This window comes from Xiphophorus hellerii, chromosome 10, assembly GCF_003331165.1.
Source record: "Xiphophorus hellerii strain 12219 chromosome 10, Xiphophorus_hellerii-4.1, whole genome shotgun sequence".
Taxonomy (NCBI): Eukaryota; Metazoa; Chordata; class Actinopteri; order Cyprinodontiformes; family Poeciliidae; genus Xiphophorus; species Xiphophorus hellerii.
Window position 1 is genome coordinate 26151177 of NC_045681.1, and position 13469 is coordinate 26164645.

Below are 13469 nucleotides of genomic sequence, written 5' to 3' on the forward strand. Positions count from 1 at the left end.
CTTATCTACATCATTACAGCTTAAGGGTGAGGAAGAAGAGTAGATTTGATTAAAAGTTTTTGCTGTGTTTTCAGTGAGAGAACGTTTTGTGATGGTTGCTGTTTGTCCAAGTGGGTTAAAAGATAAAGAACTTTCAAAGATAACAGCGAAGTGATCCGACAGGGCGACATCAGTTACAGAGACATTGGAAATATTCACACACTTACTGATAACCAGGTCCAGTGTGTGTCCTTGAGTGTGTGTTGCTTGTTTGACATGTTGTGTTAGACCAAAAGTCTCTAAAATATTAGCGAGCTTTTTTGCCCCTCTGTCTTGGGGGTTATCAACATGAATGTTGAAATCACCGACAATTATTAAACAATCATAATCAATACATATGAGAGATAGAAGTTCATTCAAGTCAGTAAAGAAATTTTCCACAAAAGTTGGAGTTTTGTATAGAGTTACTGTCAAAGTTCATTTGTGGCCTTTAGCTTCAATTCCAAGATACTCAAAAGAGATACCCAAAGAGATTTTACTACAATTTATGGTATTCTTAAATATTGAAGCCATGCCTCCTCCTTTTTTATGTTTTCTATTCTCACTGAAGAAATTGTAGTTAGGAGGTGCAGATTCAATTAGTACGATCGATTCATTATTATCATTCAACCATGTTTCTGTCAGAAACATAACATTGATGTCATGCTCAGTGATGAAATCATTAATTAATAGAGCTTTAGCACAGAGAGATCTGGTATTTAAAAGAGCTAGCTTAAGTGACTTGGAGGCCAAGAATTCTTCAGTCTGAGGTTCCTTTAGGAACCTCAGACCTCTGATGTTTGAATTAGGTCCCCTGTATTTTATGTTTCTGTTTCTTGTACATTTTCTTGTAGTGATCCGGACAGGTAAAGTCCTGTTCTGCAGTGCCGAGGGGCCAGACACATTCTGGAGCAAGAAGGGTGTAAAGATAAAGTCTGGACCCCGGCCTCAGACCTCAGAAACGCAGAGTGATGGATCCTCTGGGAAGTTAGAGTCAGGTGGCTTAAATGAAGTGAGGTCTGCTACGTGAGCGCTAAGGAGAGACGTCCCAAGTACAATCTGTACCATCTGTAAATTTAAGAAACTCCGGTCCAGAAGACATTTCTTCATGTGTATCTTGTTAATCCTGTGAATGAGTGGGTGAGCAGAGAGGGAGGGGAGAAGGAGGAAGGGAACCTGTCACTCTGTCTCCAGTCGATGTTGTATCAGCTTGTTTTTGTTCCTGATAAGGTTTCTTCCTAGTCAGAAATCCTTGAGCCTGTTCTTCTGAAGCGATGATCACATTGCTGTCCTTGTTGATAAAATGAAAAAGATTTGCAGTGAGTAGCTTTATCCCATGTTTAAGATTGCGTCTGCCTCTTCCAAAAAGGTGAAAGTGCTGCCAATAGATCCAGAGGTTATCGATGAAGGTCACTGAGCTGGCAGAGCAGCTTTTAATCAGCCATTTGTTTATCATGTCCAGCCTGGAGTGTTTTTCGTCTCCCCATTGAGGTGATGGAATTGGACCACTGAGAAATAACTTCATTTTTAACTTTCCCATAGTGTTCAGTAGAATATTAAAGTCCTTTTTCAGAATCTCAGATTTCTGCTTTGCCACATCGTTGGCTCCAACATGCACAACTAAAGACTCAATATCTGGCTGATCAGCGGTTAGCGAGAGAACTTTACGAGTTAAATCAGATACAGTGTCACCAGGAAAAGAAATCACTCTCGTTTTCTTGGGATTTACTGCCTCATCTCCAACAATAAGCACTCTTGGCATACCTTTCGTTTTCCTGGTAGCCGCTTTGTTCTTTGGGGCTTTGGGGGGTGGATGTGTTAGACTTGCCTCATTGTTGATGTTTGAAAGTGAGGTTTCACTCAGAGGCTCAGGCTGGAGTACAGAAAATCTGTTTTTCAGTGGGATTCCCACAGAGTCAGAATGTTTTGAGGCTCGGGCTGGTCGCTTTGTCCTTGAGAGCGGGGTCGGTGGAACCGTTTTGGTTGCAGCTGCTTGTTTGTTTTTCTTTGGTGGAGCAGGTGTTGAGGTTGAAGGTGGGTTTCGGCTCAGAGCCGGCCACGCTGATTCGTCCAGGTGAGGGGTTCTCCCTGTCAGTCACCTCATCGGATCTGCGGTGTGAGACTCTTGCTTCGGCTTGGCACCCAGAGCGTTCCAGGGTGGGCTGCTTGATGCGAGGCGTACAACCTCTCCGTTGATTTGAGGAAGAGTTGTCTGATTTCCACAGCTAGCGTTGATTTCAAAGTTCACCTCCAGCTGTTTGATCTTCATTTCTATAGACTGAAGTCGTTGTATAATACTGCTAACGTCCTTGGGGTCGGCCGGAGGCATTTTGTCCTGGTTCAACTTGGAGATGAAGAAAAGTAAGGTAAAAATAAAAGTAAGAAAATCCCCCAGTCCTTAGGTTTGAAGTAATCCAGTTATGATGTTGAAAATGTGAATATAACTATAAAAACTGTCACTTTAAAAATAGCTCAGGCAAAGTTATCAGTAAAGACGGGAGAGAGCAGGACAAGCTGTTCCTCCTTGAGCTGCCAGCTCAAGGAGGAACAGCTGGCAGCTGTAATTGAGCCATTCAAAGTAATGAATGGCTCAATTACTACTCTGATTCAAGGAAAAGCTTCTTGTAGTGGAGACGCTTCTGTAGTGCTTCATGTTGACAAATTTAAAATCTTCTTACTTGATGCAACAATGTTGCTAACTGAATAAGCTAAGTTTTAACTGAACTGATCCTTCCTTCCTGGAAAGTGTCACAGCTAACAGAACACTCGGCCAGACATAGCTTCTATGAAGAGAAAAACAGACTGAACATGAATTACATAACTACAGAAAAGGCTTAGCCTAAGATTTTAAGCCTGGTCTGAAAAGTATTCGAGGTGTCCGCCTCATACACTAAAACTGGGAGCTGGTTACAGAGGAGAGGAGGTTAGAGGCTATGTTAACACAGTGGCAAATGTGACCCAAATCAGCTGTTGGCCATATGCAACCCATTCAACCTTTCATACTGAAAGAGTTAGTCTGAACATCTCAATTCAAGGAGGCACCAGATATTTGTTCTTGGTGCAAGGTGTTTGATACTCGAATGACATTACCTCTCTTTTGAGGAACTTCCTGCTAAAAGATAAAGGATCGCAGTGAGTAAAGCAGCAGGTCAGAATTTTAAACAAATGGCTCAAACTTGCTTTTTGACTTCTTGCTTCTGTGTATTGCTGGTCAATCAGAGAAGTTCCATTTCATGCCACATCTTTTTGTCGAGTTAGTGTTTTTGCTTCAACTACACTTAAAATGGCCATTTTGAAAATAGATTCCATTTTTTCAGAATTATTTGTTTACACTTCTTAGAGGGGAAAGAGTTAAAACAAGGAGTCCACAACAGACACTACTCCTAAAGCTATCTTTCTCACATTGTGGTCCGCAAGGTACTGCATGTAAACAAGTGTTATTTTCCGTGACTTGAGCTCAAAGTGCAACGCATACAGCTAGCTTACCAAATGATTGTGTTTAATAATAATGGATAAGTGGCTTAAAACTGGGTCACTCAAAAGAAAAGCTGAAGATACCAGTGGAAAGAAAACAACTCCATGACTACATATATTATCAAATGAAGCTGAGTCAAACCTGCTGAGACTTTTGATGTAGTTTTCTAGAGATTCACTTCTTTTGAATGGCTCTTTGCCTTGAACGGTAGGACTCAAGTCTGTTAGTGAAAACTGTTCTTTGATTTTTATGACTTTGCTTGCTTATAATTCTCTGCTCAAACATTGACTTTTTATTTAATTAAAAATTATTAAATTAAGTAAATACTATAGATAAATAAATGGTTGTATATTTTTTATATTTAATTTTTCTGAAGAAGATTTTTGTTTCTGCCAAAGCAACTCAAGTCTATTTTTCTTTAATTGTGCTTCTGATTTGTGAATAGACCTAAATATTAATGCACACAATGCTTGTAGTAAATAACATCTTGTTTTTTTTATTTCCATGTGTTTGACATCATTGGAAACCATAGAAACCACGCTTTCACAATATTCAAATAACTCAGAGTATGATTGGAGTATGATTGTTCATGACAGCAAGTGTGCTAAGAGACTAGTATTTTTATTTCAGATTGTATATGTTAAGATGTTGTGCTACTTGTGGTCTGTGAGTGTTTGTTAATGGATTAAGTGATCCTCGACGTGAAAAGGTTTGAGAAACACTGTCTTAAAGGGAAAACCAGAATGAATTTATGTTCAGAACCTCAGAATTTTAATCTTAGCAGAAAATAAGATCTTTAACTTTGAAGGGCATTTAAATTTTGCAAAATGTTATAAACATTTATTGTAAAACTATTGCTTTTAGACATTCTCAAGAACATCATTTTTGGGGTTAGGACAATTTATTCAATGTAAAGCTACCTGAAAGGATTTTCAACAGCCTTGGTCAGAATAGTGAAGACTGAACCTTAAGGATCTGAAAGACTCGTTTTGTCCATTTCTCAACATTCGACTCCAACATGTCTGGAATCTGGTTATTTATTGCTTATACGTCAATTGCGCTGTAGAACAGTTGACTAGATCAGTCAATTTTAATATTTGTGATTTTTTTTTTTTTTTTTTTTAATATTTTTTATTGAACATTTCTGAACATATACAGTGGAGAGGTATCAATACATTCAACTTCATATACAATGTTGGACAACCGTGTCCATATTTAGCTGGATACAACAATGGCATTCTCCTTGCGTCTGTAGTCGCTCCATTTTTCCCATTTAACAACAAACTTGTCCTCCTGCAATCTTAGTCTATATGTGATTTTCTCCATTACGAAAATCTCTTCCACAATGTTCAGCCACTGCTCCACTGCAGGAGGGTCTTGTCTATACCATAATTTTGTGATGGTTTTCCTTGATGCTGAAAGTAATATTTTTAACAGATATTCATCATCCTTTTGAATTACATCGTGTGTGAGGCATCCCAGGTAGAGTGTTTTACATGATCTGGGTATTCCATATCCCAATATGTTTTTCAAGATAAGGCTAACATTATGCCAGTATGTAGTTAGCTTTTGACAAGACCAGAATATGTGTGTATGGCCTACATCAGTCTGGCCACAGAGTCTCCAGCATGGTTGTGAACTGGATACCATCCCGGACCTGATCTTTGGTGTTATAAAAAATCTAATCATGTTTTTCCAATTAAATTCCCTCCACACACGGGAGCAGGTGGCCGTGCACTGCATTTTACAAATTTTAAACCATCCCTCCTCGCTTATGTGCTCCTTCAATTCGTCCTCCCATTTTTCTTTAATGTACATAGTAGATGTCTTCCTGCCTGCCATCAGTCCCTGGTATAGTGCTGAAATAACCCGCAATTTATTCCCCTCGTAGGCCTTATGAAATATCTCTATTATTTTACTTACGTTGGTTTTTATCTCTTTCTCATAATAATCTTTTATTTGCAGGTATCTATACTGGTCTTGATCCTCCAGCTCATATTTTCCCTTTAAGCTATTAAAGCTCAGCAGATTGCCCTTTTCAGTTAATTTACATATTGCTGTGGCACCTTTATTTGCCCATTGTTTGAAGCCTGTATCATAAATACCTGGTTTGAACCTCGGATCCCAAGCAAACCAGCTCAAACTCCTTGTTTCTTTCTCTAAATTGTATTTATCAATTACTGTGTTCCATATTTCAATCGTAGTTTTAGTTATTGAATCTAGCTTATTGCTTAGTTTTCCCTAAGAGTATTTTATGTGCTATTAAATTTTTAACTTCTATGTCTTTTCTACTTATTTCCAGATTTTTCCATTTTGTGGATCTGTGTTTTCTGAAAGAGTTATTTTGACTTATCCTTAGAGCCTGAATAAGGATGATACACATCTGTTGTATTGCTTTGACAGCACAGTAATCCAAACACAGTGTAACCAGAGAACCGTAAGAATGTGAAGGGACTGGTGGTGCAGAATGTGTTTTACTTTACCACATACTGAAATGTTAAGTCTTTAACTAAGTATGTGATTAAATATACTTAGGTATGGGCAATAAAATAATAGCAATATTTATTACAAAATAATTTTTCCTTGCTAAACAAATGAGAGAGGATCAATATAGACCTTCGATATACAGAAAAGATGAATAGCTAATAAGAGTTGCTCCTTGCTGAACCAGTCATATGAGTTGAATAAAGGCACACAGTTAGGTTCATGCAGAAAGCACAGAAGCACCCAGATTTTCATGCAGGACATGACTGGGAATAAAGAGTGTCCTAATGGAAGAAAAGATAGAAGACAGTGAATTACACTGTTGACAAAAAGGAGTTATTTTGGCTATTTAAAGTCAGACAAAAACAAAGTAACATGCACTGCAAATTATGTTGAGTGTATGTTGGGGAATACTGCCGATCACTAGTGTCACCCAGTAGAGCATGCAGAGTGTGAAACTTATATAGATGAGCGCAAGTGCTAAGAACCCACCCTGCACCAAAATAACGCTTATACATTGTAATGTATGTAATATTATTATACGCTATATATTTAATTCTTATCTTTGAAAGCTGCTGAAGTTTTCACTGAGAATGTAAAGGATTAAAATTTTTCTTCTTTCTAAGCAGACTATTTTAATGTTTTGATTTGTTTTTTCCTTGAAATCTGCTTAAATTTGCACTTAGGATCTAAACGATTGTTTTGGAATATTTTTTTCTTTTTATATTTCTTTTTCATTTCTTATTCTTAAAGCAATATTTTAAATGGGCAAATGAGAGATTTTCATATTTTACATTTCATTGTCTATTTTGTTTATATGAGGGACATGGTCATAGACATTTATCACAGCATTCTGGATTTTTTTTATTTCCAACAATTTTTGAATTATCAGGTGTGTTCTCATTCTATAACTTACATTCTTTTTCAGACAAATGGTTATATAAGTATTTATTATGGTGTTTGAATGTGAATGTTTGTATGTAGTTACACAGTACAAAAAATAATAATAATCCCTCTACTGTTTAATAGTGTGTAATGATGTTTTTTTCTTACAGGAATTCTCCAATTTGAACTATGGAAGACTTCACACTATCCCAGGATCCAAACAAAAATTCATCAGGTGGGGAGGAAGAAAAAGATGAGGGGAAAGTCTGCAAGCATTTCAGAGAAGTAAATGATGGGCCCCTCTTCCGTAATACTGATGAATCTATCACAAAGGACAATGGAAGTGTGATTAGAAAGGATGACCAAACTGTCCAAGGCCGTTGTAAAATTCAGCAGCGGGCTGTTTTCTCTGGAAAAATTCTTAGTTTTGGATGCTCATTGTGTAAAGACAATTTAACATTTAGCCCCAATGATCTCCTTAAACATTTCCGAGCAGTTCATCAAGGATCCCTTCCCACATACCCTTGTGACTTGTGTGACTTTGTCACAAATGAGTTTCCTGCACTTCAACGTCACCGAATTGAGCACAGGAATACTCTGGTTGCATGTGAGCTCTGCAATGACAATGTTCAGTATTCCCTGCTTTTGCTTACCAGACACTACATGATGTGTCATAGTATAAACGGAGAGTTTAAATGTGACTGGTGCGAGTTTACTACTGTTGATGCAGGAACATTTGTTCAGCACATCCATCACCATAATGAGAGTCATTGGAAGTGTTCAAAATGTAAACATATTAGCTTAAATGAAGAAGATCACCATAATCATATGAAAGCTCACTCTGGTACATTTACTTTCACTTGTCCAATTTGTGGATTTGGCACAGCAGAAAGTGAACAGCTTAAAAAGCACACAGCGGCTGTTCACAAAGAGGAGGCACAGCGAAAGAGTGCTCTAAAAGTTGCTGAAGACTGTGGTTCACCAACAAATTCTTCTACAAATACAAAACTGTATAAAAAGATTGCACAGGAAACACAAGGGATGTCAAAATTGAATTCTCCCCCTAGAACTGTACCAAGTGAAAATGGCAGACTAACCAAACAAGAATTTCCCTTGGAGGAGATCCACCACTTTACGGATGGGACTCTAGGACGAAAGGACAACAGAAGTCGGAACTTTCATAATGCAGAACACTCGACTTCAGTCATGTTACAGGAATGTGAAAATGCAAATAATTCTGACACTGGAAGTCATCCCAATGCCAATGGGCTTACTGTACTGATGGTAAAAAACAAAATCTCTCTTCCCCCTAATTGTACAACTAAAGTGATGGGATTCAAGATAGTTGATGGCAAAAAGCATTTGGTTCTCAAAGTAATACCAACAGCAAAGCAAAATGTGTCTTCTCAGAGCCATTTATTAATGGATGGTGTTGGTCCTTTGGTATCAAATCCTGTGATATCAAAAACAATGGACTCCATTGAGACTGAGCAGTACTCTGAATGCAAGGGCTCCACATCAAAATGTTTAGCTGTTTCACCAAGAAACGGATCTTTGCTTCAAATGGATCGTGATGATATTATGGCAGTAAAAGTGAAGATTGAGGAGGAGGAAACCTCTGTTTGTCATCTTAATTCTACTCCGTACTCTGATAGTGAACAAATAAATCCCTCACAAAACCGGTTTTACTCAGTGGCGGATGAAGGTCGCCACAGCTGTGAGTCTGTCTATACTGACAAAGGCAAGGTAGCAGTGTCTGGGAATTCAGATGCTGCAAATTTCAAATGTGATGGAGCTACCTATGGATCTGAAATGAGTAATACTAAAATGGAATGTGAGGATATTAGTACTTGTCAATCTCCTTTAAATGCTGCCCAGAAAACATTGCTTTCCAAAACTGTCTGCAGAGAAACTGTAAAGAACAGCAGAACCACAGAAGAATCAATTCTAACCAATGATTTTGACGGATTATGCAAAAAAAACAAAGACAACTTTGCTACCAACACCTTGTACAATGACTCCCCTCATCAGATTTCTCTGGAAAACAGAGATGGCGCATTCATGGAAAATGGAAGTAAAATTTGTCAGCAAATTGTAAAACACATAGAATCTTCGTCTCAATTGCCACAACCCTTTTCTGTTAGGAGCAGAGTAGAAGGCTTGGGCACAGGAAAAGGTGAACCAAAAACATCAAACAAGGAGGTATTTACTTTTCACAACTATTCAAAGGAAATGTTTAGCTCCTCACCAGTACAGAGCAATTCCCAAAACTTGCTCTGTACTGGCGAATATTCTGAACAGACAAAAAATGCTTGGGATCCATCACAGTTTAGTTTGAGATTAACAGAGCCTCCAGAACACACTGCAGGAAATACAGATGGGGATGGGGAGGTAGATGAGTGCATAGCAAATGATAATCTTTTGAGTGAGGAAAATGGAGATTCAGTTCTTCAAGACTTTAATATCATCAAAATTGAGGAAGATGGGATCCCCATATCCACAAAACAGCCAGAAACAAAAACTAGTTTACATTCTATAGAAAGTTTTGTCAAAGAACATTCAAATGCTATCATTACTCGACAGCTTAACAGAGAAAGAACAGAACTTTCACATGCAAGAAATGTCTTTTTAAAGCAAGCTAAAAAACCTCTTCAAATTCTTCAGTTGCCTGGTGGAAAGCAACCAGTACTTGTGAGAGCAACAAACATCCAACCAACCAACAATAAATTTGCCATGCCAGTGCAAGTCACGGCCACTCCAGGTTTTAAACTCCTAACTAGTTCTCCAAATCCTCAGGTCAGTTTATCTTGCATGAAACAACAGTTTAATAACTTGAGTAACACTACTGGTGTAATGCTTACTCCAAAAGCCAACATTGTAGGTATATCATCAGGAAATCCACAAGCCACAGAAAAGGGGACTGTTCTCTCTGCTGTTTGTTCAGGTGGTAGCACCTCCTCAAATCACTACTTTATCAACAGCTCAGGTTTCAAGAGACCTGTGCTTCTTTCAAGAACACTTCATAGTCCATCAACAAATACAGCAGCAAAGGCACAACCAACATGCTACTTTGTGCAGAGGTCTATCCCATCTGCTCATAACCCCAGTAAAGCTAGCTTCAAATTACCAGGTCCTCAACTCTCAGTCAACTCACAACCAGTTCTGGCAGGAACTTTTCCAGAAAAATCCAGCACTCCACAAACTGGTCGTCAGGCGTACTTGCTTCGATATGTTTCTCCTTCTAGATCAAGCCTTTTTGGAAATAAGCAAGAGGCAAAGAACAGAGCTATTTTGAGCCAGAGCAGCGAATGTCCTGGGAATAAGGTCATATTTAAAATAGTTTCGCCCACTGCTCACCTCAATACTACTATAGCTCCCACATCAAGCAAGCAACCTTTGCTTTTGGCCAGCAGACCTCAAGGGCAGTGCTTCCTAGTGTCTGCAAACAAAACCTGTCCAACATCTCAATTGATCAGTGTACAAAATAATATACATGAACATCCAAAGGAGCCTAGAGGGTCACCTTCAGTCATAAATGGAAACCTACAGCCATGTGAAGCAAATAGACTGCTCCTTGCTCCAAGGCTTGTAAGCCAAAGGAAAAGACACAAGAAAACTTTATTTGATGAGCTCCCAGCAAGCCTGCATAAGGTTAATAGGCTCTCAAATAAGGTGCTGACTGAAAAAGACAATATTTTATGGTCGCCAGCTGGCAAAGAAGTGGAGAGGATGCTGAGACTTGCGCCACACAGCACAGGACAGCAGATCAAATATCCCTGTAGAGGCCAACCTGTTGTGGTGCTTAATCATCCTGATGCTGACATTCCGGAAGTGATGAACATAATGAAGGCAGTCAACAGGTACAAAGGTGCTGTCACAAAAGTTGCTCTAAGTCAAAAGACAGTTCAAGCCCTTGCTGAGTTTAGTGGTCTTGTGAACAATTGCTCTGCATCTTCAAGTGAATGTGTTTCAAGACCTAGACCTGTTCTGAGTTCTGTCCGAGAACGATTTCTCCTGAAATTAAAACTAAGAAAGAAAAACAAAAAGAAATATGAAGTAGTGAAAACTTTATCTGCGTGTGGACAAGCCTCAATGGTGTTTGACTGCTGGTTTTGTGGTCGTCTTTTCAACAACCAAGAAGATTGGATTGGCCACGGCCAAAGACATCTCATGGAGGCAACAAGAGACTGGAATAAGCTCTTCTGAAAGTTTTACACCATTCTGAAATGGCTAAATGTTTTTTTTTTCTCAAAGAACTTTTGATATAATGTAAAGATCCTAGATTCTTTTTTTATCACTTAAATACATATTGAGTGAATTACAGGTTTTTATGCATATCATGGTAAATGTAAACATGATTTTTGCCACCCATGTTAGTTTAAATGTGAAAACTGTATTTTGTAATCAGAGGTGTGGATGTGGAGTATTGACTGAAGCCGATCAATTAGACCAAATAACTCAGGTAATTTCATATTATTCTTTGTCATTTTCTGCATTGTTGTTTTGTTCTTATTAAACCATACTTCTTGGACATGATGTACAGCTAACTGTAAAAAAAATATACAACAGTAAAAGTGACTTTACATGAGTAACAATGTTACAAACTGAAAATGTCTGATTCAGATGATGGGACTGGAGTTCTACTTTACACTTAAGAATCAGTTTGAATGCTTGTCATTATTTTTGAGAGCCAATGGACCTGCAGTTGTTTTCTACTACTTGTGCAAAATGAGAAAATGCAAAGGAGCATATTTTGAAGTGAGCATTTGACAAGAAACAATTTTGTTCAAAGAACCCGTCTCTTTTCTTGTTAGACTTCTGTGGTGATTGACTTCCAGGTCATATTGTAAATATGTCTTCCATTTGTACAGCGAAATGATAGCAATGTTTTATGTAAATGAATAAAAAAATGAAAGATACATATTTACCTAGTGGGTAGCCAGTTTGTGCAGAAAGAGCTGCTCTATTCAAAGATGTATTAACAGATTTGACTGGAACTAATTAAGTGATTTCTGTACCTAAAGGGCCTTCAGAAAAAGCCTCAGTCTGTAGTGTTCCAGTCATTCAAGCAGGTTCAATGGACATGGCAAAAGGCTCTTCAGCTACTGCTTGTTTCCCCAAATCTAAAAACAATGCCAGTAATCAAATTTCTAGCCCATTTCTGTGGTTCTGCTGTTGGGTCCAATTTATATGGAAAAGTTAATTTTATGTAGAGGGGCGTTGGCTGGATCAACCCATTTTTTATAGAAGTACAGCATGCTATGGTCTAATTATTGCACATTGTTTCTAAAATGAGCAAGAGTGTATACAAAATGAAAAGCACCCACTCATGTTAATATTTTTTTAATATCAAAATGGAGTCCCTTCAACAATGCCTGGAAAGACATTTTTGTATGTTTTAACTGTTCATAATTTAATCCTGGTAACAGCTAATATTGGTACATCTACCAATATTAGCTGTTACCAGGATTAAATTGCGCGCACGCACACACACACGCCATTGCATGTGTGTGTGCGTGCGCGCGATGAGGACTTGGACTTTACTTTAAATGTACTGTATTGTCATTATGTCTCTTCTGCTTTAATGTTACATTTTATGTTACATTTCACAATTTCCCTACCTCCAGGACTTTAGAGTCTCTGGATTCTTTGAGTTGAAATGATTGTAGTACATGATGGGTAATCCATAAAACACGTTTTCTTCCCTCTTAGTATGCAAACCATTTAGAGCAACAAGCCATGCCACTCTTTTATATTTACATAATTGTTCCATAGAAAAAAGAAACAAACACGTGTGCTGAACAGATACTTTTTTAAAGTTTTTTGTTGTCATTGTCATTGTTGCTTTACGATTCTGCTAAACTGCGATATATCATTGGTGATTAATATTTACATTTTGGTATTTTGAATTGGTCATGTTTAAGGGTTTTGTGAAATTTGTATTTTTTAACACAAGGGCTACAAGATGAGAATATAACAAAATTTAAACAAAAGATAGTTGGAATTTTTTGATAAGTCTTCATTATAGATTTGATTAAGTGTTTGGTCCATATTTAAATCATTAACTGAATAACACGTTGCTTCAACTAAATTGTTGTCCATCTACATCTGCAATCTTTTGTATAGACTTGAAGACACTTGTAACAGTCAGATGGATGAAATCCCCAAATTACCTCTCATATGACTTTGCTTTGTTCTTGTCTGATTTGCAAATTTCCTATTTCTTCTTCCTGATGGCTCCTGGGCCAAAGAATTTATTTTTCAACAAATAAAAAGCATAAGTATATATTGTTAATGGTGTCTGATTTTTTTGTTTTGCTTTATTTTTTGACTGATCACAGTACTGAGAAACTGAAAGCTGCTACACATGCTGTAACAGATGGTTTTTCCTCTATATTAAAAGTATAATTTAGTTCAAGATTCAAGATTAGAATTGTACATCAGACTAATAAAAACATTGGTAATACAGAAATACCAATGTATTTCTGTATGTGCTGAATGAAAAGTATGTTTAATACCTGTATAAACATTTTTTTTTTCAAAATGTACTGACTAATTAATCTGCATCTAATGTATGAAATATGAACAGTCTTATAAGAAATTTGGC

General features: G+C 37.6%; 1 protein-coding gene across 3 annotated transcripts in view; it reads left to right on the top strand.

The window, feature by feature from the left end:
- Positions 1-13157, top strand: part of LOC116726980 (zinc finger protein 518A) — a 31868-nt gene extending 18711 nt beyond the window's left edge. For all 3 annotated transcript variants that reach the window (XM_032573969.1, XM_032573971.1, XM_032573970.1), the window contains one exon: positions 7033-13157. In XM_032573969.1, the coding sequence (XP_032429860.1) occupies positions 7052-11068 (4017 nt within the window). In that variant the 5' untranslated portion in view covers positions 7033-7051 and the 3' untranslated portion in view covers positions 11069-13157. The remainder of the gene's footprint in view (positions 1-7032) is intronic.
- Positions 13158-13469: the final 312 nt, after the last annotated feature.